Source organism: Cavia porcellus, unplaced genomic scaffold (genome assembly GCF_034190915.1).
Source record: "Cavia porcellus strain 051 isolate PalLab524CR breed Dunkin Hartley unplaced genomic scaffold, mCavPor4.1 scaffold_23, whole genome shotgun sequence".
NCBI lineage: Eukaryota > Metazoa > Chordata > Mammalia > Rodentia > Caviidae > Cavia > Cavia porcellus.
Window position 1 is genome coordinate 11,618,226 of NW_026947506.1, and position 26,101 is coordinate 11,644,326.

A 26,101-nucleotide genomic window follows, 5' to 3' on the forward strand; every position below is an offset into this window, starting at 1 on the left:
CTAGACTAGCCTAACCCAGATCCCAGAGCCGGACGATGGCCCGGAGGAGCGACTGACTTCCGCGTAGGCTGCCTCCTCCGACTCCCTGGTGCGCAGCGGTGGGCGGGAACAACTAGCCAGCGCAATTTGATCAGGCTGTGGCTGACAGGCAGGGAAGCCGGGCCTCCTTTGTAAGATTGCATTTTATAAGGAACAAAAAATATGGGGAAGGGAAGCAACAAAAAAAGCTCCTCGGCCCCCAATCCTGAGAAACAGGCAATAATGGACGCCGCACCAGTATACATTAAGCACCATATTGAGAGCCTCATAGACCAATTCAGGAATGAAGTTATCAATGATCTGAAGCTAGAAGTATGCAGAATAGTTAGAGAAATGCTAAACACCACCCAGGAAAAAACAGATGGTGGAATGGAAGAACAGAAAAAGAGGGGAGAATTGCTTGATGGAGAAAACAGAGAAAGCATTGAGTATGTGAAGCAGGTTCAAAGGGACTATCAAGAAATTAATAAGTCTATACAAGACTGGCATAACAGCTTGAAAGAAACTAAGGACAGACTATCTGAACTGGAGGGCAGACTTGAAATATGGGAGAATGAAATGAAAAACTTCTTAAAAATAACAAAGAAACAAACAGCAATAATACAAAGACAAGAAGATGATAAGAGGAGCCACCACTTAAGGATTAAGAACATAGAAGAAGAAGTAGGGACACAAACAAGTGAATTACAAAAGCTACTCACAGAAATAATCCAGGAGAATTTTCCTAATTTAGCAAAAGGTAAAGATACTCAGCTGTATGAGGCATACAGGACCCCAGCTACCTACAACCCTAACAGAGAAACACCCAGGCATATAATAATAAAAATCCCAGAAATTCAATACAAGAACAGAATATTAAAAGCTGTAAGAGACAAGAAACAGATCACTTACAAAGGAACACCCATCAGAATTACAGCAGATTTCTCTTCACAAACCATCAAATCACGAAGAGCATGGGGGGAAATAATTCAAGCTTTGAAAGATAATAATCTCCAGCCAAGATTGAGATATCCTGCACAACTGTCCCTGGAAATTGATGGAAAAACGAGGTGCTTCCAGGATAAAGAGGAACTGGGGGAATTTGCAACCACCAATTCAACTCTACAGAAAGTATTGCAGGATATTCTAAAAAAAGAAAAATACAAAGAACCCAGAAATAGTGGCAGGGAGGCCACAACGAATGGAGCAGAGAACAAAATGAAGAAGACAAACTGACAGCTACTGACAGAAAAAGAGCTCAACAGAAATGAGACAGAGAAGATTGGATGATAGGAACAGCTATTTTTGAGAAAATGACATCTTAATAGGTAATGCTGATTCAGTACCATCTTGTTTTGAAGTCTCATCTAGCTTTTGTTCTTCTGTCTCCAATGGTCTAACCAGGTTGTATCTTATTGGATTTTGTTATGTACGTTAGTATAAGCAAAAACCTTTTAAAGACAAGGAGATTATACAGAGACCATTGTTCATTTTCTGTTAGTCAATTCCAAATACTCTATAATGCTGTCATTCTCTTAAATGGTTTTACATTGTTTTGATATACTTAATGCTACAGTATATGAAGTTGTACTCAAGGACTTCAGGGAGGGAGTCAATATGGTAACTATTTTTAAGTCGGAAATATCTGGTGGTGAAACACTATTCTGCTTAAGAGGTTATGTTTTGATCTGCCCTGTTTCGCTGTTATGCCCTCTTTTTCTTTTTCTCAATCTCCACTCCATTATATACTTTTTTATTGTTATCCATTTAATTAAAGGGAAAAATATAGCAGGATATAATATAGTAACCCACTTTGACTTTCTATTTTCTCGATTTGAAGCCCTGTATTACTCTCACCATCTTGTTTTTGACTGAGGTTCCTCTATTCTGTTTTGCTGAATAGTATCAGGTTCGAAAGTTTAGGCATCAGCTGAGAAGATAATGAGATTCATTATAACGCCCATTCTCGTTGACTTCTATCTACTTTTGAAGACCTACAATATCTCCAATGTTTTGGTTTTGTCGGTTTTATCCTTTATGGTTTTGTTCAATAGTATTACAACTAATGATATAGGCAATTCTATTAGAAATAGCGGGAGGCATTAGGGTAACCATTGTTGATCACCTTGTATTATGTTTTTATATTATCTATTATATCCACCCTTTTGACTTGACCGATTCTGTTCTGTTATGTCACATTTGGTTTTACTCTCTTCCAAAAAAGCAATAAGAACAGTGGGAGCAATGAAACCCAAAATGTGTAATAGTCACTGTACAAAAGAGAGGAAAAGAAAATGCTCTAAACTATATAACTGCATGTATATTTAAATGTATAAGACAGAAAATGATATCACAGAGTTCTAATGGATCATTGAACAGAACTGTTTGCAGTATCATTGCTGGAATGTCCACTCTACAAACTTTAATTCTGTGACTTGAACAATTATTTCTAAGATGGCAATATGTAATCTATTAACTAGTGATTTCCTACTGCGCATTTTTTTCTTCTGTAAATCTGTATAACTTGTACCCTTCACTGTTTTTTTTCTTTTCTTTTCTCCTTAAATAAAAATTAAAAAAAAAAAAAGAAAAATAACAATTTGCAGTAGTGATTCTTTTGTCCTCTGGTACATTTATATTCTTGACCTCAACTTACTTGTTTCCTTAAACTTCAAATGCAGGGATAAAAATAACTGCTACACACTCTGCTAAATCATCTAGCAGTTGCCTCCCAAAGTCAGCTTCAAAGCCATGATTGTTCTATCTCATCTTCTCCTGATGCTGGGACTAAAGAAATTACATTTAGCCTAATCTTTATAGGTAACTCCTTACCAATGCAATTATTTAAATATGAGATGATCAGAAATTGCATACTTTTTTAGTTTTAAATAACAAGGAATATAAAAGTGACAGTTCTACTGTATTCAATACAAGGATGAATGGGTTGAGTTTTCAACTGCCCCAATGATGTTCAGATGGTCACTGCATAAACAAATGTGCTTCCCAAGTGATTCTCATGGATAACTGTTGGTGGCCAAGTGATAAGAGGAAAACTACTGATCTGTAATTGTGGGTATTAAAAAGTTGACACTGGGGAGGAAAGGGAGGAGTACTAAAGCACTAAGCTGCATCTGCAGAACTTGAGGGCATATTTTGAGACAGGGTCACACTAATTGTGTAGGCTGGACTCAACTTTCTGTTCCACTAATTTAAGCCCTCTGAGGTGCTAGGATTACAAGCATGCATCAACAGGACCAGCAAGATTTACTTTCATGGTAAAATGAGAAAGTGCTCAGGATATATGTCTTATAGATTCAGTATTCTATTATTAGCTGGAATAGAAATACAAAATCCAAATTTTCCTGTTGATGGTAAGCAGAAATGTGTTGCAGGGAATCTGGCCACATGCTGTAGTGCATAGCGGCAGACAATGCACTTTACAGTGTCTTTTACTTTGTGAAGTATATCAGGTACTTCAGGTACAAAACAGATATAGTTTTACTGGAGATTACACAACAGGTGACTAATTTATGTGTCCAAGCATAATTGAGACTTGGGCAAGCTATTTTCACAGGATTAGGGGTATTTAATGCAGTGCTCACTTGTGTTTTCATGACACCACAGTTTTTAACAACATAATTCCATTGGAACCTAAGTAGATTTTGTATTCAAAAACATTGCAATAAACACTTTACAAATTACCTGAATGTTAAAATGGAAGTGAAAACCACAGGCCACAGGAAACCAACTGGGACTCATGGCCCAGTGTATGTGATTAAAGATAATTAGCACACACTACAAACATCAGACAGTGATCTTTATGAATAAAGAGACATGCCATAGTATAAATTCAAAATGCAGTAAAACACAACACCATCTGAATCTTGATTTAGCAAATTTGCTTTTTACTGTGCTGACAGCTCAAAATTTAGGTTTCCCTTCATGGCATTATTTTAGTGTTTTAGGAAAAAGCAGTAATAATTACAAAATATATAAAGTGTTCACAGCATCAAGGAATAAAATAAAGGCATTTTGCATGATACATTCAATAACAACATTTTTCCAAAAACAAATCCACATTTAAGAAAAATTCCTTTCAAAGTATGGTTACTCATAAATCATACCACATTTTATAATTTCAGGAGATATTAATATATTTTGTGATATTTGTATGGAGACAAGTTATGGTTCTGTCAGTATGGGGCAAGCAGAAATTCACAGTGGCATGGTTTACTTTTGGTACATGTGGGGAAAATTAATAGCGAAGTAAAGATGTAATATAAATATAACAGTTAAATTCTGATGGTTAGGAAAACAAGGGTTTACTTAAATAACAAATATTGCCTCCAGTGAGAAAGAAAATCAGGCAACACAATGTACATGGTATGATATCAAGTGATGTTAAGAAATCAACAGGTATCTCATCACAACATGGAAAACTTAACTTCATTAATGTACAAGTTATGTGAAAAGAACACAACTTTGTCAAAAACACATGCTCCAAGCCTCTATAAATGTATATCTTAATGCCAAATATTGCATCAACTTCAGAAACATCATTTATGACACAGAAAATGAAGCATGTGTATTAAAAGATTAAAGCAAATGCAGTGTTAAAATAACAATTCACTACAAAATAGGCTAGACTAACAAAAATCTGAACAGTGAATAATAGTATTGCTTGATTTTATATCATAATGATACAGAATTAGCATTGGGTTTCTTAGTGTCTCTTCTTCAGTGTATCCATTCATTACATTATGTATTATATAATTTATTCCTAAAATAGTTTAGAAATTCTTCCCATGTGTGAATCTCTACATGTATACCTATCCATTTTTATTATTGGGAAAAACAGATCAAAACAAGACAACAAAACAAATTCCTAGGAAAACATGATATGAAAAAGACACATAAGACCACAATATTAGGTGATGTACAGTAGTTACTATGCTTTCTCTTGTTATTTTCAATAGAATTTTCCACATCATCAGGCATTATATCATTAAGCATACCAATACATAGCTATTTTTATAAAAATACAACTTTAAAGACATTGTAGGACTTGAAAGCAATTAATAATCAAAACTGGAATGCACATCTTTTACATCTTGTCATCTTCAGAGTAGTTGCCTCTACTCTTAGACTTGATACAGCAAGCATACCAAATGTTAATAAAATCAGTCAAGGCAAAATAGCATTCAAACAAAACAGCTTCAAATAAGACCAGTCATAGTAAGACAAAGTAAATAACACAGGGTTTCAGTTTAAGTTAATAGAAAATTAAGGATAGTTACCATGGTATAACCTGCTATTTTTGGGTTATCTGTCTGTGCCCTCAAATGTAATATGAATAGACAGACTGGAACAAAATATAAACAGAGCAATAAGACTACTATAGCTTTTAAATTCTGATACACATTTAACAATGTCCTCTGCCTTTTTTTAGGCAATTCCTCACCTTTACCCTTCTCAGGATACTACTATTCACTGTTCAGAGTCATATTAGTCTAGTCTCTTATGTTCAATTTGAGCATATGTAAAGATAAAGACAGCTACTACAAAGAGAATGAGAGATATTATGGTAGTCATTATCAACTTCCCCAAAATAAGGTTTTGAAGACCCAAAAAGCCTTCATCATCCTGCAATTATTTAATTAGTTCTATAATGTCCAGTATATATTCAATGCATGTGAAGATGGGAACAACAATTTGGAAGAAAACTAGACAGTAAGATAGACAGTGAACATATCGAATGGACTTGCTTTGAAATCTGTGTTTCCTCATCTTGTTTTCTTATGAAATGTTCTGTTCTGTTTTCTCATGTTTAATCTTACCCACTTTAAGATAAAAAATAAATGTGTAGGACAGCATATTACTAAGTTTTTGTTGGATCATTGAGCAGAAATTTTCACAGTGTCATTATTTGAATGTCACTTTGTATGCTTTAATTTTGTAACTTGAACAACTATTTCTAAGATGACAATGTGTAACTTATCAACTAGTGATTTCTTATTGTTTATTTTTCTGAAATTCTGTATCATTTCTACCCTATTTTTCTGTTTTTTCTCTTTAATTAAAAAACACTACAATTCATCAAAAATATGAAGATTAAGTATTAAAGACAAAACATTAAGTACATAGACACTATCCATACTTGAAATTGAAAAGCACATTTCAGTTTACCATGTTTAATTACAAGATGCCATGTTGAAGCACAAAGACACTTTAAAAAATCTAGAAAGGTACAAGTGATTAACTGAAAACCATGTAACATCTGTACTTGAGGAGAGCTCCACCTCAGATTTGTCATTTCTGGAAAATTTGTGAAGAAATATTGACATCAAACTTCTGTATTGATTATTTCTTCAGGTTTCCTTGTGATTTTAAAAGTAAACTTAGATCTAAACAGTCTGACAGTGATGCTTTTTTATGTATTTAACAACAAATATGGATTGCTCTATTTCTTACATTGCTAATCCACATAGGATTTCTGCCCAGGAAGCTCTTTTAGATATGTAACAACCATCAGGTGTGCTGAAGTATTCCCATAACACATAGGATTTATCTCCAGTGTGAGTTTCTTCATGTATTTCACTTTCAGTCTGGCTGCTGAAACTGTCTCCACTTGCTTACATAGCCAGTGGTTCATTGCAGTGTGAATTCTTTCATGTGTTTTGCAATGACTCTATGTGGTAAAAGATATGCCACATTGTTATGTACATAGGGTTTTTCACCTGTGTGAAGTCATTGATGTATTTTACAATATCCATGTGTGGTGAAAGCTTTCCCACATTCTTTACATACATAAGTTTAATCAACAGTGTGGATATTTTTTCATGTGTTGAACAATGAGCGTTTCACCTGAAACCTTTCCCACATTCCTTACATATCTAACTTTTCTGCACAATGTGAAGATTTCATGCATTATGCAAAATGTTCATGTGCTCAACCATTGTCATGATGCTTATATACACTGGGTTTATCTTGAGTGTGAACTTTCATGTTGCTTACAATGTCCATGTCCAGTAAAGGCTTTCCCGCATTGCTTACATACATAGGGTTTCTCGCCAGTGTGAACTTTTTCATGTATTTGACAATGAATGTTTTTGCTGAAAGCTTTCCTACATCTCTTATGTATATACAATTTCTGTCCATTGTGAAGTTTGTCATGGATTACACAATAAGTACGTGTGCTGAAAGCTTTCTCACAGTGCTTACATTTATAACGTTTTCCTCCAGAGTGAAGACTTTCATGTACAGGACAATATGTACCTGCTGTAAAAGCTTTCCCACATTGCTTACATATGTAGGGTTTCTCTCCTCTGTGAATTCTTTTATGTTTCTTAAAAATTCCATGTGTGGTAAAACCCTTCTCGCATTGCTTACATACATAGGGTTTCCCTCCACTGCAATATTTTTCATGGAACTGAACATTGTGGTGTGTTTCTGTTTCTTTCACACCCACATTACCTTCTGCAGTACAAAGGATTACTTCTTTACACTGATTCCAAGATGTATGTCCATAGGTTTTACCTAGCTTGTCATTTCTGTAAAGAAAAAAAATCACGGATAGGATTGATGACCATATTAGTAAGTTTTGGTTGGAGAATTGAACAAAACTGTTTGCAGTCTCGCTGTTTGAATCCCCATTTCATATGCTTCACTTTTGTATCTTGATTAACTATTTCAATGAGCACCATATGTAATAATCACTTAGGGATTTCTTACTGTTTATTTTCACTTTGAAAGTAGTATTATTTCTACCCATTTTCTGTTTTGTTTAGTCTTTCTTTAAATAAAATTTATAAAAAGAAAAAAAATCACAGTGAAATGGGTCTCTGTGTTAATGACTGCATTAATGACAAGTTCTATTTGATGCCTGCCAAGAAATTCTGACAGTGAAGCAACAGAATGCCTTGTAAGATATGTTGAAAACAACCACTCCAAAAAGACTGGTACACATTTGGGAATATAAAAAGTTGGTACATTTTGAAATGCAGAATATTTAGCTTCAATCTGGGCATGGGTACATATGTGTATCACATACTGATCATTCTAATATATTTCCCTATCATAGTCTCCCTTCTGTCCTCAACCTGTAGTTCCCTTCTCCAAATTGTCAGTCTTACCTGTCTCTATCAACTCTCTTTCATTTCATTCCACAATTTATATTTTGGTTTCTCATCTAAAAGAAACCCTGTGACCTTTTACACTTCACAGCTGAGCTATTTCACTGAATTGATGGGAGAAAGACCCACCTATTTCTTATGGCAAATGACATTATATTATTATATTTTTTCACTTATTATATAACACATTTTTTTCTTTTCCATGCTTGGAATGAACAACAGATATTAGCACAAAATCTCTAGCTTTTTATTTATTTTAAGAGATTTTCCTGATCATTAAGCTGTGAAGTTTGAACTTGAATTTGCCATTCTGAAAATTTGTTTCCTAGGGTGCTACTGGGTTTATAAGAATGCACTATCACAGAGAGTCTATTAACATTTTACTTCTCAACAAATCCAGTGAGAGATAGCTAAGCTTCTTCAAGGCCTCATCTGTTATAACTTAATCTGCTTTATATATGAGTAAGCATGTATCTGTATTTTATGTGGATTTTGTTTTTGAAAATGTTTCAAAGAGAATTATGAGGGGATCAACTTCTAGAGACAACTGCATACTGATATTCAGAATGAGTACACTTAACATTCCCCCAGCTTATGAAGAATTTTACTCAGAATGGACTGATTTTCTAGAGCATGGCTTAGAAACATGAGCACTCAGTTCTACTACAATCTTAGCAATTTTTAGATCATGAATGTGTTGTATCCACATGTATACATGGATAGGTAAACTGAAGGTAGGATGTTATCAAAACTAAAAGCGTATGACTTTTGTACACATCTAAATACAGTGTCATATATTTTGATGATTTATTTCCCTCATTATACATGCTTGAGCTTATACATCTTTGGAGAATATTACCAACATTAAATTGAATGGTGCCTCATTTCTTTGGCTGTCATTTTTCTGCTGACTCACTAATTACTCAGGAACATCCCTTCTCCTTGTGAGTACAAATTACCTTAAGTATCTCCAGTAAATTTTGCATCCAATTTCAGTTTCCTGGTTATCCCCAAGTCTTCCTGAATGGTAGACATAGAAATACCAGGGCTCATTATAGTAATATATACAAATTAATAGATTTTGATTAGATTTATGATATAATGTGACAAGGTCTGAGCTATTTTTCAAAATATTTTCACATTCTTTTTAATGAAGCAGCACTGATGAGCAACAAACAATATTCTGATAGCATGAGTGACAAAGAGATGTCATCCTTACCTATAGAAGCCATGTTCCTGTTTTGCCCATCACATCTCTGTAGAGCTTCTTTTGGAATGGACTCAGCAAAGTCCACTCTTCACTGCTGAAGTACACAGCCACATCCTCAAGGTCACCTCCTAAAGTATCATACATATATTTCTCAAAGGAAGGTTGAGACACCAGATCTGAGATATCTTAAATTTTCTCATAAAAATCTGAATCAAAAACAAAGTGTGGTGGTACATATCTATAATCCCAGCACTCAAAATACTGAGACAGGAGGGCTGCTGTGACGTCAGGGCAATTCTAACTCCTTAGGGGGTTCTAATCCAGCTGATATACATACAGAAATTAATCCAAACAAACAAAACCAAACAAAACAGCTGAATGGAGACTGAATTCTTCAAATTTAAATCCATGTCTTGGTCATTAGTTTTGTGTATATACACATTGTTGGAGACAGCAATTTTGATGCTATATTGCAACTCACTGCTAATGTAACAGACAAACAGGAGCACTGATTCTTGTACTGAGTCACTGCAAGAGTCCATGTGCACTGTCTCTAAAGCAGCACTCACAGTGGGAGCCTGCAGGACCAGCATCCACACAGCACAGAGGCAGACAAATATCTCATCAATCACTCTGATAGACTACAGATGATATCTCTTCAAATCTCCTTTAGGCCACTGAGTTCTTTGTTCTTAATATACGTAAGCAGCATTTTGATATTTGAATTTGGTCTCATGGAACAAAACATAAATAACATCAAATATGGTACATAAATAATGACTCAAATATTAATGAAAAACAGTTTTATGTAAAAATGTATAAACAATGAAACCAGGCCCAAGCTGCAAATTATAGCTCAGGGTCACGAACTGATCACTTTCCATTCAGATATAAGAAATATATCTTGGGAGGCCGATGCAGGAGAACTGCCTCGAGTTTGGGGCTAGCTTAAGTTACAGAGCTTTCTGAATACTGAAACCGTGACTGAGACACCCCTCAGACAAAGTGAAACTTGAAAAGTGACTGCATAAGACACCTTTGGTTTGTTTTAAAAAATTATAAGCATACAATATAGAAAAATTCCAACAATATTTGACACTTTCTAAGGAACAATGTTACTGTCTTGCATAGTATACAGAAAACACTTTCAGTGCTGGATATTTAGCTCAGTGGCATGAATGCCTGCCTGGCAAGCATGAGGTCATGAGTTTGATCCCTGGTACAAATAAAATTCCAATTTCACCTTAATGACACTGGGACATAATTAGAGATCATCAAAATTAGTATAGAACCCAGAATTCATGGTTGGACAGGGATGAGGAATACAGATTGTTGCCAGAGCTAGCATTATTCATGTCATGGAACTAATCAGAACACAATTTGTGAAGAAATATTGACATCAAACTTCTGTATTGATTATTTCTTCAGGTCTCCTTGGGATATTTAAAGTAAACTTAGATCTAAACTGTCTGAATAGTTATGCTTTTTCTATGTATTTAACAACAGACATGGATTGCTGTATTTCTCACATTGTTAATCCACATAGGATCTCTGCCCAGTGAGCTCTTTCAGATATGTAACCATCATCATGTGTGCTGAGAGTATTCCTGTAACACATAGGATTTATCTCCAGTATGAGTTTCTTTATGTATTTCACTTTCACTCTGGCTGCTGAAAGTGTCTTCACTTGCTTATATAGCAGTGGTTCTTCCCAGTGTGAATTATTTCATGTATTTTGCAATGACTGTATATGGTAAAAGCTTTGCCACATTGTTATATACATACAGTTCGCACCAGTGTGAAGTCATTGACGTATTTTACAATCTCCATGTGTGGTTAAAGCTTTCCCACATTGTTCACGTACACAGGGTTTCTCTCCAGTGTGAATTCTTTCATGTCTCTTACAATCTCTCTGTGTGGTAAAAGCTTTCCCACATTGCTTACATACATAGGGTTTCTCTCCAGTGTGAATAATTTCATGTTGCTTACAACCTCCATATGTGGTAAAAGCTTTCCCACATTGCTTACATACATAGGGCTTCTCTCCAGTGTGAATTCTTTCATGACTCTTACACTCTCCACGTGTGGTAAAAGCTTTCCCACATTGCTTACATATATAGGGTTTCTCTCCAGTGTGAATTCTTTCATGTTGCTTACAATTTCCAGGTTGGGTGAAACCTTTTCCACATTGCTTACATACATATGGTTTCTCTCCAGTGTGAATTCTTTCATGTTGTTTACACACTCCACGTGTGTAAAAAGCTTTCCCACATTGCTTACATACATAGGGTTTCTCTCCAGTGTGAAGTCTTTCATGTTCCTTACAATATGCACGTGTGTTAAAAGCTTTCCCACATTGCTTACATAAATAGGGTTTCTCTCCAGTGTGAATTCTTTCATGTTGCTTACAATTACCAGGGTGGGTGAAACATTTCCCACATTGTTTACATACATAGGGTTTCTCTCCAGTGTGAATTCTTTCATGTTGTTTACACTCTCCTCGTGTGGTAAAAGATTTACCACATTGCTTACATACAGAGGGTTTCTCTCCAGTGTGAATTCTTTCATGTTGTTTACAATTTCCAGGATGGGTGAAATCTTTTCCACAGTGCTTACATACATAGGGTTTCTCACCTTTGTGAATATTTTCATGTATTTGACAATACATGTTAGTGCTAAAAGCTTTCCCACATTGCTTACAAACATAGGGTTTTTCTCCAGTGTGAATTCTTTCATGTTGCTTACAAGCTCCGTGTGTGATAAAAGCTTTCCCACATTGCTTACATACATAGGGTTTCTCACCTTTGTGACTATTTTCATGTATTTGACAATAAATGTTAGTGCTAAAAGCTTTCCCACATTGCTTACATATGTAGGGTTTCTCTCCTCTGTGAATTCTTTCATGATTCTTACAAATTCCACGTGTGGTAAAACCTTTCCCGCATTGCTTGTATACATAGGGTTTCCCTCCACTGCAATATTTTTCATTGATCTGAAAAATGTGTTGTGTTTTTGTTTCTTTCACATTCACATTATCTTCTTCAGTACAAAGGAATACTTCTTTACACTGATTCCAAGATGTGTGTCCGTAGGATTTTCCCAGCTTGTCATTTCTGTAAAGAAAAAAATCACATATAGGATTCATAACGATATTACTAAGTTTTTGTTGGAGAGTTGAACAAAACTGTTTGCAGTCTCACTGTTTGAATCCCCACTTCATAAGTTTTACTTGTATATCTTGATTAACTATTTCTATGAGCACCATATGTACTCACTGACTTGTGATTTCTTACTGTTTATTTTCACTTTGAAAGAAGTATTATTTCTACTTAATTTGTTTTGTTTAGTCTTTACTTACATTAAATTTTAAAAAAAGAAAAAATTCACAGTGAAATTGCTCTCTGTGGTCATGACTGCACTAAGGTCAAGTTCTTTTTTTAATGCCTGCTAAGATATTCTGACAATGAAGCAACAGAATGCCTTGTATGATTTGTTGAAAACAACCATTCGCAAAAGACTGGTACATATTTGGAAATCTTAAAAGTCAGTATTTTTTGAAATGCAGAATATTAACTTCACTTTGGGTATGGGTACATATGTTTATCACATACAGATCATTCTGATATGTTTCCCCATCACATTCTGCCTTCTGTCCTTAACCTGTACTTCTCTTTTCCAAATGGTCAGTCTTACCTTTCTCTATCAACTCTCTTTCATTTCATTGCACAATTCATATTTTGCTTTCTCATCTAGAAGAAACCCTGTGACCTTTAAGGTTTTATAGCTGAGCTATTTCACTGAATTGAAGGGAAAAAGATACACCTATTTCTTATTGCAAATGACATTATATTATTTATTTATTGACATTATACAACACATTTTTTTCTTTTCCATGCTGAGAATGAACATCAGGTACTAGCATAAAATCTCTATGTTTTTTACTTATTTTAAGAGATTTTCACTGAGCATTAAGCTGTGAAGTTTGAACTTGTATTTGGCATTCTGCAAAATCTGATTCCTAGGGTGCTGGGTTTGCAAGAATGCACAATCACAGAGAGTCTATTAATATTTTCCTTATCCAAAAATTCAGTAATAGGTAGCTAAGCTGCTTCATGGCCTGATCTCTTATAACTTGATCTGCTTTGTATATGAGTAAGCATGTAATCTGTATTTTATGTGGATTTTCAGTATTTAAACATATACCCAATACAAGTATGAGGGGATCAACGTCTAGAGAAAACTGCATACTGATATTCAGAATGAGTGCATTTAAGATTCCACCAGCCTACTAAGAATTTTTATCAAAATGGCTGAATCTCTAGGGCATGGCTTGGAAACAAAAGCAATTGGATTTATTTCAAATTCTATTGCCATCTTAGCAATTTTTAGAAAATGAAGGTGTGGTATTCACATGTAAATATGGGTAGAAAAACTGAAGGCAGAATGCCATAACTCAAAGGGTATGCCTTTCGTAACATCTATATGCAATGTCATACATTTTCATGATTTAATTCCCTCTTTGTACATATCCTAGCTTATACATCTTCGGAGATTATTGCTGACGTTAAATTGAATGGTGACTCAATTCTTTGGCTGTCATTTTTCTGCTGACTCACTAATTACTCACAAACATTCCTTCTCCTTGTGAGTGCAAATTACCTTAAGTATCTCCAGTAAATTTTGCATTCTTTTTCAGCTTCCAGTATATTCCCAAGTCCTCCTGAATGATAGACATAGAAATACCAGGAGTCATTAGAGTAATACATACAAATTAATAGATTGTGATTAGATTTATGACATAATGTGACCAGGTCTGAGCTATTTTTCAAAATATTTTCACATTCTTTTTAATGAAAGAGCAGTAATGAGCAACAAACAATATTCTGATATCATGAGTGATAAAAAGATGTCATACATACCTATCACAGTCATGTTCCTAAAGGTTTCCTCCATCACATCTCTGTAGAGGTTCTTTTGGGTTGGACTCAGCAAAGTCCACTCCTCTTTGCTGAAGTTCACAGCCACATCTTCAAAGGTCACCGCCTCCTAAAGTATCATACATATATTTCTCAAAGGAAGGTTGAGACCCCAGAGCTAGGATATCTTAAATTCTCTCCTACAAATATGAATCAAAAGCAAAGTGTGGTGGTGTATATCTATAATCCCAGCATGCAAAACACTGAGACAGGATGGCTTTGGTGAGGTGAGGGCAATTGTAGGCTCAATAGGGTGTTCAAATCCAGCTGATATACATACAGAAAGCTTGTCTCAATAAAACAAAACTAAACTAAACAAATAAAACCAAACAAAACATCTGAATGGTGACTTATTTCTTCAAATCATAAATCCATGTCTTGTTCATTAATTTTGTGTATATACACATTTTTGGAGACAGCAAATTTGATGCTATATTGCAACTCACTGATAATATAACAGCCAAATAGAAGCACTGATTCTTCTGCTGAGTCACTGCAAGATTCCCTGTGTACTGTCTGTAAAGCAGAGCTCACATTGAGAAGCCTGCAGGACCAGCATCCACAAAGCACAGAGGCAGATAAATATCTCTTGAATTGACTGGGAAGCTAAGCAAGCACGTCCCCTCCCTGGTAAGCAGTGGCAGTTTGGCAGAATGCGGCCCTTCAGGGTGGAGAAGCAGCAGCAGTCCTGAGTTCTGCACCATGTTGGAACTTAGGACACTGGGAAGCCAAGCAAGCACCTCCCCTGCCTGGTAAGTGGTGGTGGTGTGGCAGACTGTGGCCCTTCCAGGGGGAAAACCATCATCAGCTCCTGAGGTCTACACCATACTGTAACTTAGGACACTGAGTAACCAAACAACCAGCCTGGCTTGTTGCTAAGCAATAGTGAACCTACTGATGCACGGCCTAGAATTAAACATCCCACTTCCCCTACTCCTCTTCTCCTGTCCCACTCATTAGCAAATGTGAACCAGAAATCTGAACGACGCCTGGGAAGCTGAGCATAGCAAATGAAGGGGAACTTCCTTCGACCATCTCTTTGAAGGCAAATATTTTTATTATTGTTTTGCTCTATTTTGATTAATGGTACTGCTCTATTCAATATTCTGTTTTGATAAGTTCTATGATGTTCTGTATTTCATCTCATTTTGATATACCTAATTGAAAGCAGAACTATTATAAAGATAACAAAACATACTGTGATACCTATTACTGTTATCCCAGTAACCTGCTGTGAAGTTCGATACCAATTTCACTGGATGATCTTAATTGGCCTTATTCTGTCTTGTGCTATTGTATTTTACCACTTTCAAAATTAAGATGAAAGAAAAAAAATGTCTCATCAATCATTCTGACAGACTACAGATGATTTCTCTTCAAATCTCATTTAGGACACTGAGTCCTTTATTCTTTTTAAATTTTTTTAAATTTTTTTTTAAATTTTTTAAAATTTTTATCGGTACCAGGGATCGAACTCATGACTGCCTGCTTGTAAGGCAGGCACTTATGCCGCTGAGCTAAATCCCCAGCCCCTATTCTTAATATACTTAAGCAGTATTTTGAAATATGAATTTGATTTCATAAAACAAAACATAAGTAACATCAAATATGGTACATACATAATAACTCAAATGTTAGTGGAAAAAAGATGTATTTAAAAAAATGTATATAAAATGAAACCAGGCCCAAGTTGTAAATTATAGCTCAGTGTCATCAAGTGATCACTTTCCATTCAGATATAAGAAATATATCTTGGGAGGCTGGTGAAGGAGTCCTTCCTTGAATTGGGGTTAAGTTACAGAGCTGTCTAAAATAGAGAAACTTTGACTGAGACACCCCACAGACAATGGGAAACTTAAAAAGAGACTGCATAAGACACTTTCGGTTTGTTTTAAAAATTATAGCCATACAATACAGAAAAATTCCAACAATATTCAACACTTTTTTTAACCCTTGTATAAGGCAGGTAATATTCAACACTTTCTGAGGAAAAAGGTGGATATCTTCCATACTATACAGAAAACACATTCATAGCTGGGTATTTAGTTCAGCAGCAGGAATGACTGCCTGGAAAGCATAGGTCATGACTTCGATCTCTGGTACACAAAAAATTCAAATTTCACCTTCATAATACTGGGGCATAATTAGAGATAATCAAAATTAGATCTCAAGTATGGAACACAAAATTCATGAGGTTGACAGGGATGTGGAATACTGATTGTGACCAGAGCTGGTGTTATTCTCCTCAAGGAAGCAATCAGAATCCAACTTTACCTTCATACCTACTCTAAGATCTACCCGACTTTCAGTGAAGACACTCTCTGTTGTATGTCCTGCTATTGGCACCCTGCATCCTGCTAGTCACTTCCACATACTTTCCATGCTCCTCTGATCCACCCTGAGTAGCAAATCCTTCATGCCTAACTATTCATATCCCTGCACAATTTCATTTTAGGGCTTCTCCTTTACACCACTTAGTGAAGTCCATTGCAGAGAATTCCCATATTTAAACTGTCTATGATCAACCAAGCTACTAAATCAACTCTTAATTCAGAGATGACATACCTATTCCTTTCCATTCAGAAGGATATTACGTGTCTATGCCATGCAAATGCCTAAATTTTAGCATTTTTCAATGAGGATGTAACAGGTAGCCCTTTGTGGAATTTGTCCTTCACAAATTTTTACCCTGTCCTTGATAAAACTTTAATACTGGCTTCATTTTTCTCAGACTTCAAAAGTCTATGGCTGTTCTCATAAACCTAGTCTGTGAGCAGGGGTGCCACCTAAATAATTAAGTATGTTCAGAAATTATTTTGCACTGTTCTTTATAATACACAGGAGTTCAGTAGGTGTTTGGAAAGCCTTTCTCCACTGAGTCACATCACTACATGTGTCTGAATTCTCAGGACCTTTGCCACTACCTGTCATGAGGATGGAAATATGAGAACATACTATAAATTTAGGCAATCACTATAAATAAAAAATGCACAAGTTTAAGTTGAGCCATTGTGACATGAGGCCCTGTATTACAGACATTCATAAACTTTGAACATTCTAGATCTGCTACTCAGAGGAAAGAGAGCAGAGACCCAGATCATTACTGCTCTACAAGCTACAAAAAGCATCAGAGTGAGGGTCTTCCCAAGCTCCTTCCAATGTCTAAGATTGTGGAGGCTAGCAGTGAATTTCAAAGATGATACTCGAGTCTGCTGCTGTTATTGTGAAGCCAGGGTTCTGGGGACCAAAATGACCCTTGCCAACAACAAGAGGCAAATGGACAGTGAATGACCCATGGCCAGTGCTGAAGGAACTCAGGAGGTGGGCTAACTAACTACCTGAAGCTCCAGACATGGGAAATACTCTTAAACACTTGTAACTGGTTTCACCCAATCTACCCTATTTCTGGGTTCCCATCGACAACCTCAGCATTCCATGGCTCCAGGGTCTCTCGGGTTTTTTGCTAATCAGGCCATAGGACATCGAAAGTACTAAATGAGATCCAGCAAGCATTTTGCTAATAGTATTGTACTCAGAACAGGTAAATCATGCTGAGACACTAGAAGAGACAGAAGTCACAACAAGCAATGGCCCGCCTGTTTTGACAGTTCATATAACCCGCCTCTTCATCACTGATTGACTCCTGCTCTACTGCGCTCCTTCTGAGTCAAGAATAAACAGGGAAAGGAACCCTTCCCTGCAAGAGAGGATCTCAAATGCAGACTGCAGTGCAGAGACTTCTGGAGCTGCCATTCCTCTACAGTGGTGAACTCAGCTCAACAGAGCAGTGTTTGTACTGAAGAGCTTTACCTCACGCTTTTATTTTCCAAATCCATTATATTTCAAGGAATAAAGAATAAATCAACTAAAATGAAATACAAAAAGGTTAATCAGGGGGCAACACTGGTATATACATTGCATATTGTCATCCCCAGAGCATTCACCCAGAGCAAGCCATCTGTAAACAAATTTCCAAACAATACTGTTACAGGCAGCGGAATTATTTACATACTATTGGCACTGAGACAGGGCTAGGTCCTCCAAGGAGCCCATGCAGGAGCCCAGATACCTTACAACTATGGGGAAGACAGACATCTCATGCTATGGACCAAGGCTCAAGATAAATGATAAGCAAATTGATCCATATCCTAAGGATTGATATTCCAGAGTTCCATAGCACTCTGAGGAAATCAGGAGTCACCATTCAAAGAAATGTATCCTTATCCTAAAGACTGATATTCTAAATACTTCCTATCATCTTGATGAACTCAACAGTCACCCACCCAGCCCCCCAAGGGAAGAGTTACAGCTGCCTAAGGATGCCTACTTTCTATGAGACTCCTTTCCCCATTTGTTCCCAATTTAATCCACTATACCTGAACTTTTAATCTTATTGGCTACCATAGCTTTGTTCCATCTTATGCCCATTTGCATTGTGAGTTCCTAGTTTTCCCCACCTTAAACTCATATCACCACATGATTTTATACTATAAAGTTCCCTAGATAGGACAGTGTTTGGCAATCTGCTCAGGACCCCTTCTCTCTCTCAGGCAGCTTTCTTTCGCTCAATAAGTATATTCTTCTCTTAATCTCTGTTGTTCCTAAAATTCATTCTTTAACTTTAGAGAACACAAACTCATATCAGACATAGTAGACCAGGAGATTCATTCCCCTCTAGCAATATCAGTATAAATTTTTCTCTTTCTTGAAGTCAGAGAAATCAGTAGTAGTTTGTATTCTACAATGTTGATCTCCAGGGATACATGCATTGAAGGCCTTTATCCCTGCCTTTAAGTGCTACTTCTGTTTTCTGAAAGTGAACTGATCTACAATTTTGGTTATGGTATCTAAAATGCATTAATGAAATGACTCAAAATATTTCAAAATATGAATGGTTTACAACCAGCCTTGGAGGAAGACTGATAGCAAAAATTCTTGTTTTAATTTCTTCATTCAAACCAAATGATGGACCTGAAAGAGTTTTGCCTTAGAAACAATTACAGGACCTCATCGTGGTAGTTCAAGTTAGAAGAAGGTGAAATCAAGGGTACTTACCCATATGGCCACTTCTAGGTTTTTCCTTGATTACAACTTTCTCTTTCTTTCCCAGGCCCTAAAGAAAATTCCCATCTGCTCCTTGCATAACATCTATGTCCCCTCCAAGCACCACATCCAGTCAAAATTCACATATACCCCATAACCCCATGGTCAGTCACAAAAAAAGGGCAAATCCTTGGTGGCTGAGGGCTCCTCTCCACATTCTTTAAATAAAAGGCCACTTTTACATTCCTTATGTTATGCTTCTCTATTGTGCTAATTTACCTCCTCAGTACCCTCGGTAATCTAAACCACTTTAAACATATCTCACATAATTGTATTCTACAAAGTCCCTATAAAATACAGAGTCCTTTGTACTGGCTCAGAACCCCTCCTGTTTCTGTCAGACAGAACCTTTCTGATAGGATTTTTGGTGTAGTAAAGAAGAGAATATAAAGTAAAAATGGCCTTTATTCTAAGACCATGCAGAGAATCCCATGACCACTGGGAGTCTGGCTTTTTCTTCTGGAAATGTGTGGGGGGCACACATATACTTTTTGACTTGGGTGGTGCTTAAAGGTGGCATTGCTGATATGCAAGTAGCTGATTGACACTCTTTACAGGACACAGGTAAGTTGCATAGGGGAGGGAAAGTGACCTCAAGATAAAAGGCCCCTGGTTCCACATCCCACTGCCAAAATATCTTATTTAGGTCAAAATACTTTCGCTTTCTTTCTCTCAATATCTCAATAAATACATTCTGCTCTTCACCTCTGTTGCTCCTAACATTTATTCTTCCATTTTAGAGAACACAAACTCATACCAGACATAGAAGTTCAGGAATTTCATTCCACTATATCACAGTATGGCTGCCTGTATTTCTAACTAACTCAGCTGCCTGTAACTTTAAGAACTGTTTATCAATTTCACTTCGAATAATTGCAGCAAACAAAATGTTCTTAATGAATATAGGGAAATATAGCATTAAATTGAAAAAATGATTATCACAGATTTTCTACCTAACATCAGCCAACATTTTCAACTTTCTTTTTTTTTTATCAGTACCAGGGATCGAACTCACGACTGCTTGCTTGCAAGGCAGGTGCTTATTCCACTGAGCTAAATCCCCAGCCCCTCAACTTTCAAGTATGTGGGAAAACAAAAAATAAATACAACTCTGAAAATAGCAATCCTATAGGGGACAGTATATCATTCATTGTAATTGCCATGTTATCTGTAGGTATTTCGTAGACCACAAAAGAAACATTGAGTCTATTAATTAACAAGTATCAGGTTCAATAAATGTGCTCATAGTACTGCATCGTTGACAACTGTGAATGTTTTTTTTTTTTTTTTTTGTATAGGGGATTGAACTCATGACCTTGTGTTTTCAGGCAGCTCCTTGTACCACTGAGCTAAATCCCACCCCCAACAACTTTAGATACTAAATAGGACTATTAACAATGTTTAATTCGCCACTGACATATTTACTTATAAATTTTGTAAACCCACACTTTCACAAATGAAATTATTTTCTTTCCTTGCACTTTAAATGACTTTTTTTTTTAGGTACCAGGGATCAAATACAACCTAGCACTTTCCAGGCAGGTGTTTCAGCCTGCTAAGCTAAATCCCTGGTCTCTATTAATGAATATTTTTGATTGTATAAAAACAACTTTATCCATTCAAATAGTATTGTGATTTTAGTAAAGGATGTCAGTGTAGACAGAAATTGATACACAATCAGAGGGAAACTGGAACCTGAAAGAGTCAATGCAAAAAACTAAACAGAGCAATCACTTCTACAGGCACAGCTGAAGAAAGCCAGACCTGAGGGTGAAGATGCAGTGACCATGTCTATATGCTCCTGAAGAGAGCAGCTTGAAATGTACTACAGTTACCATCACCTCTTCCAGGAAGTCCTGATAGGCATCAGTTACCATACTCAATGACCAGAACAACTGGACTATTGTTCCCACAAAATGCCTTGGCTCTTTCCACATACCTTTTAGGGGTGACTTGTTCCCCTGCTGAATAATATTAGTTAAGCAGCTATAAGCTTATAGGTTGATTGTAGTTTGAGACCCACACTGTACCCATATTGTGACTTTGCTGTATAAATGATCCCTGACAATAGGTCTGTGGCCAAAACACTGAAGACCCCTCATGAAAATCCAGGGCTATTCTTCTCTCTTTTTTTCTAAGAAACTTTTTGAACTTCTTTTGGTTTGTGACTTCATTCCACAATGTTGTGAGGTAACAAACAATATCAAACAGGGCAGGATTATATTTCTCCTATTTCAATTTGAATATGAAATGTCTGCTAAAGGCCAAGTTTCAGAGCCTGGATTTCAAGCTGCTTATTTGCCATCAGTTTAACATTTCCATGAGCTTTAGAAGTGCTCAGTCTAGTGAATTGCAGATGTCTTTGGAGGAAAAAGGTCACTGTTGTGCTTTAGCACAAAAGGTGCCATTCCTAAGTCTGTTTTTGCAACTGCCTCCTGGATGCCACTACATGGCCTTCTTTCCTCTGCAGCATCATTCAATAATTTCCATTTTAGATAAGTCAAAACTTTCACTCAGCTCTATCATTGTTTTTTTTTAAATAGTCTTTCTCTCTCATTGGTGGTTTATTTTTTTCATTTTATTTTTATGATTTAAAGACTTAGGCTCACTTTGGAGTTCTGGCCAGCCCTGCACTCACTGTGTAGGGTAGGCTGTCCTTGAGTATATGGCCATTCTCCTGTTTCAGCTTCTTCATTGCTGGGGAAAAGAGGTGGGCATTACAATACATGGTGTTTTGTCTTTTTTCTCCTCTCCTTTTCACTATTATTGTATCATTTCAGTGGCAATAGCATTTTATCCTGGTGTTTGCTTGTATCAGTAAAGATTTCTGCAGCTTGAGTTGAGTTTGTGAACAACAATATAGGAATCCAAGCAACCCAATTGAGAAATGTGGAATTTCATTAGCTGGTCTCAGGACCACTTGTATACAGAACCCTGACCACTATTTCAGGATCTAAATGAGAGGCTCTGAACTGGAAAGTTACAGATGTTTTATAAGATACAATCACAAAAAATCCTTCTGGAAATCATTTAGCTAGACTCATAATTTTTGGATGACAGCTGTATTCTGCTCCTTTTGTTGAGCAGGTTAATTTTTTCTTTGGGTACAGCTCATTTTGCTTTTCTCCTGGGACTTCAACCCAGAGTGATTTTCCATTTTTCTGGGTGAAATACAGGGCCCTAGTTAAATGCAAAGCTCAAGATGGCATCTATTATGCCAAGATACAGTACAGCTAAGTTACAGTGCCAAGCCTCAATATTTTGTAGGGTTAAAAAACACATATGTATAATCCCAGCACTCAAGAGGCTGAGACAGGAGGGATGCTGTGAAGTCAGGGCAATTGTAGGCTCCATAAGGGGTTCAAAACCAGCTGATATACATAAAAAAAGCCTGTCTCAATAAAACCAAACTAAACTAATTCAAAATAGATGAATGGAGACTGAATTCTTCAAATTTTAAATCCATGTCTTGGTCATTAATTTTGTGTATATACACATTTTTGGAGACAGCAATTTTGATGCTATATTGCAACTCACTGCTAATGTAACAGACAAACAGGAGCACTGATTCTTGTACTGAGTCACTTCAAGAGTCCCTGTGCACTGTCTCTAAAGCAGCACTCACAGTGGGAGCCTGCAGGACCAGCATTCACATAGCACAGAGGCAGACAAACATCTCATCAATCACTCTGATAGACTATAGATGGTATCTCTTCGAATCTCATTTAGGCCACTGAGTTCTTTGTTCTTAATATATTTAAGCAGCATTTTGATATTTGAATTTGGTCTCATGGAACAAAACATAAATAACATCAAATATGGTACATAACTAATGACTCAAATATTAATGAAAAACAGTTTTATGTAAAAATGTATAAACAATGAAACCAGGCCCAAGCTGCAAATTATAGCTCAGGGTCACGAACTGATCACTTTCCATTCAGATACAAGATATATATCTTGGGAGGCTGATGCAGCGGAACTGCCTCGAGTTTGGGGCTAGCTTAAGTTACAGAGCTGTCTGAAATACTGAAACCCTGACTGAGACACCCCTCAGACAAAGTGAAAATTGAAAAGTGACTGCATAAGACACCTTTGGTTTGTTTTAAAAAATTATAAGCATACAATATAGAAAAATTCCAACAATATTCAACACTTTCTAAGGAACAAGGTTACTATCTTGCATAGTATACAGAAAACACTTTCAGTGCTGGGTATTTAGCTCAGCGGCATGAATGCCTGCCTGGCAAGCATGAGGTCATGAGTTTGATCCCTGGTACAACTAAAATTCCAATTTCACCTTAATGACACTGGGACATAATTAGAGATCATCAAAATTAGTATAGAACCCAGAATTCATGGTTGGACAGGGATGAGGAATACAGATTGTTGCCAGAGGTAGTGTTATTCATCTCAGGGAACTAATCAGAACACAACTTTATCTTCATACCTACTCTAAGAACTGCCTGACTTTCAGTGAAGACTTCTCTGTTGAATGTTCCGCTACTGGCACCCTGCATCACACCAATCACTTCCACATCTTTTCCACGCTCCTCTGATCAACGCTAAGCAGAAAACCCTTCATGCCTATCTATTGATATCCCTGCACAATTTCTAATTAGGTCTTCTCATTTACACCATTTAGTAAAGTTCATTGCAGAGAATTTCCATATTTAAACAATGTCTATGATCAAATAAGCTATTAAATCATCTGTCTATTCAGAGATGACACCCACATTCCTTTCAATTCAGAATGATATCACGTGTATATATCCATGCAAATGCCTAAATTTAGACGTTTTTCAATGAGGATGTAACAGTCAGGCCTTTGTTGAGTTTGTCCTTAGCAAGCACACTTTACCCTGCTCTTGCTAGCACTTTCACATCTGCTTCATATTTCTCAGAATTCAAAACTCTATGGCTGTTCTCATAAACATAGTCTATGAGCAGGGGTGTCCCCTAAATAATTGTGTTCAGAAATTCTTTTGCATGGTTTTGTATGATAAAAGGTTTTCACCATGTTTTTGGGAACCTTCCTCCACTGAAGCACATCACTACACATCTTTGAATTTGCCACCACCTGTCTCGGATGTAAATCCAAGAACATACTATAAATTGAGGCGATCAGTATAAATACAAAAAAGCACAAGTTTAAGGAGAGCAGTTGTGGCTATGAGGTCCTGCATCACAGACATTTATAAACTTCTGCCTTCGAGATCTGTTGCTGACAGGAATGAGAGCAGAGACCTAGCTTATTACAGCTGCACCCAGCTCGAAACCACATCGGAGTCAGGGTCTCCCCACGCCCCTCCCTGTGCCCAGACTGTTGGAGGAGCAAGGACAGCAAGCGATTTCAATAATGGTACTGTGGCCTGGTGGTGTCACAGTGGCGACAGCGTTCTAGGGATCCAGAACTGTCCTGGCTCCAGCGAGAGGTTAAAGGGACAGAGGACTCGCTGTTAGCCTTAGAGGACCTCAGGGTCTGAAGCTAAGCAAGCAGGCTCTAGACAGCACAGCTCCTTCTCACCACTTCTAACTGGTCTCAACCTGCTTCCACCCCATTTCACTGCTGCCATCCCATAACGTCACCATTGCATAGCTCGGAGGTCTCTCAGGTTCTTTCTAAGCAGTCCACAGCAAACTGAAGCCACCAAACGCAGTCTAGCAAACATCTAGCTCTCCCTGTTTTGCTCCGGACACGCAACCGATGCCATGACACCGGAAGAGACCACCTAGATTGGTCCGCCTGATTGGACAGTTCATATAGCCCGCCTCTTCAGCACTGATTGGCTCCTGCGCTCCTGCCCGCCTTCCCCACCAAGAATAGTTACAGAAAAAAAAAAAAAAAAAAAAAAAAAAAACCCAGTCTGTAACTGTGGATCCCCAATGAAAAATTGTGGAGACTTCTGGATCTGGCTGTCTTCTGCAATGTTGATCTCAGCTCCTCCGATCGGTATTTGCACTAAAGGACTTTACCTCAGTCCTTGTTTTCCCCCCCAAAAGGATTTTATTTCAAAGATAAAAAGTAAAAATTGTGGTCCAGAGTTTTAGCTCATCAGCATAAGCCCCTGCCTGGGAAGCTAGAGGTCATGCATTCGATCCAAGATCTGGCTATCGCAAACTGTGCAGCTATAAACATTGGTGCACATATATCACTGTGATATGATGTTTTTAAATTTTGGGGGCAGATACCCAGAAGGTGAGAATAGCTGATTTGAATGGGACCTCTAGACCTGGTTTGTGTGGAAACTCCACATTGATTTCCACAGTGGTTGCATTACCAACAACAATGGAGAAGCGATCCTTTTTCTTCCACTACCCCAGAATTTTCTTCCACTACCTCCAGAATTCATTATTGATTTCTTGACAGTAGGCATTTTTTCTGAGCCAAGGTGAAATCTCAGTGTTGTTTTAATTTGCATGTGTTGAATGACCAGAGAAGAAGAACATTTTATCACATATTTATTTGCTGTTTCTATTTCTTCATCTGAGAACTGTGTATTTCTTCTCAGATGCACATTTTTGGATTGAGTCTTTAAATCTGAGAAGACTGAATTTTTTGAGTTTTCCTATGCTCTCAATAGTAATCCTTTGTCTGAGGAACAGCTGACAAACATTTTCTCCCCCGTTGTAGATTGTCTCTTCACTCTGCCAGTGGTTTC

General features: G+C 36.9%; 1 protein-coding gene across 7 annotated transcripts; it reads right to left on the reverse strand.

Annotated features, from left to right (window-relative positions):
• Window positions 1-3,874: 3,874 nt before the first annotated feature.
• Window positions 3,875-25,187, reverse strand: LOC134470329 (zinc finger protein 709-like). 7 transcript variants are annotated; one of them, XR_010042249.1, is made up of 6 exons: window positions 25,029-25,187; window positions 14,280-14,406; window positions 14,020-14,080; window positions 10,890-12,473; window positions 9,370-9,488; window positions 3,875-7,568 (listed from the first exon to the last, which is right to left on the reverse strand). XR_010042249.1 is itself a non-coding variant. In XM_063233792.1 (4 exons), the coding sequence occupies exons 1-4, from the start codon at window positions 25,029-25,031 to the stop codon at window positions 11,165-11,167; spliced, it is 1,500 nt and encodes a 499-aa protein (XP_063089862.1). In that variant the 5' UTR covers window positions 25,032-25,187; the 3' UTR covers window positions 3,875-11,164. The 7 variants fall into 7 exon arrangements, 1 of the variants encoding a protein (XP_063089862.1); XR_010042248.1 differs by having other exon boundaries at window positions 3,875-9,170; XR_010042245.1 differs by adding an exon at window positions 9,110-9,170 and having other exon boundaries at window positions 9,370-12,473.
• Window positions 25,188-26,101: the final 914 nt, after the last annotated feature.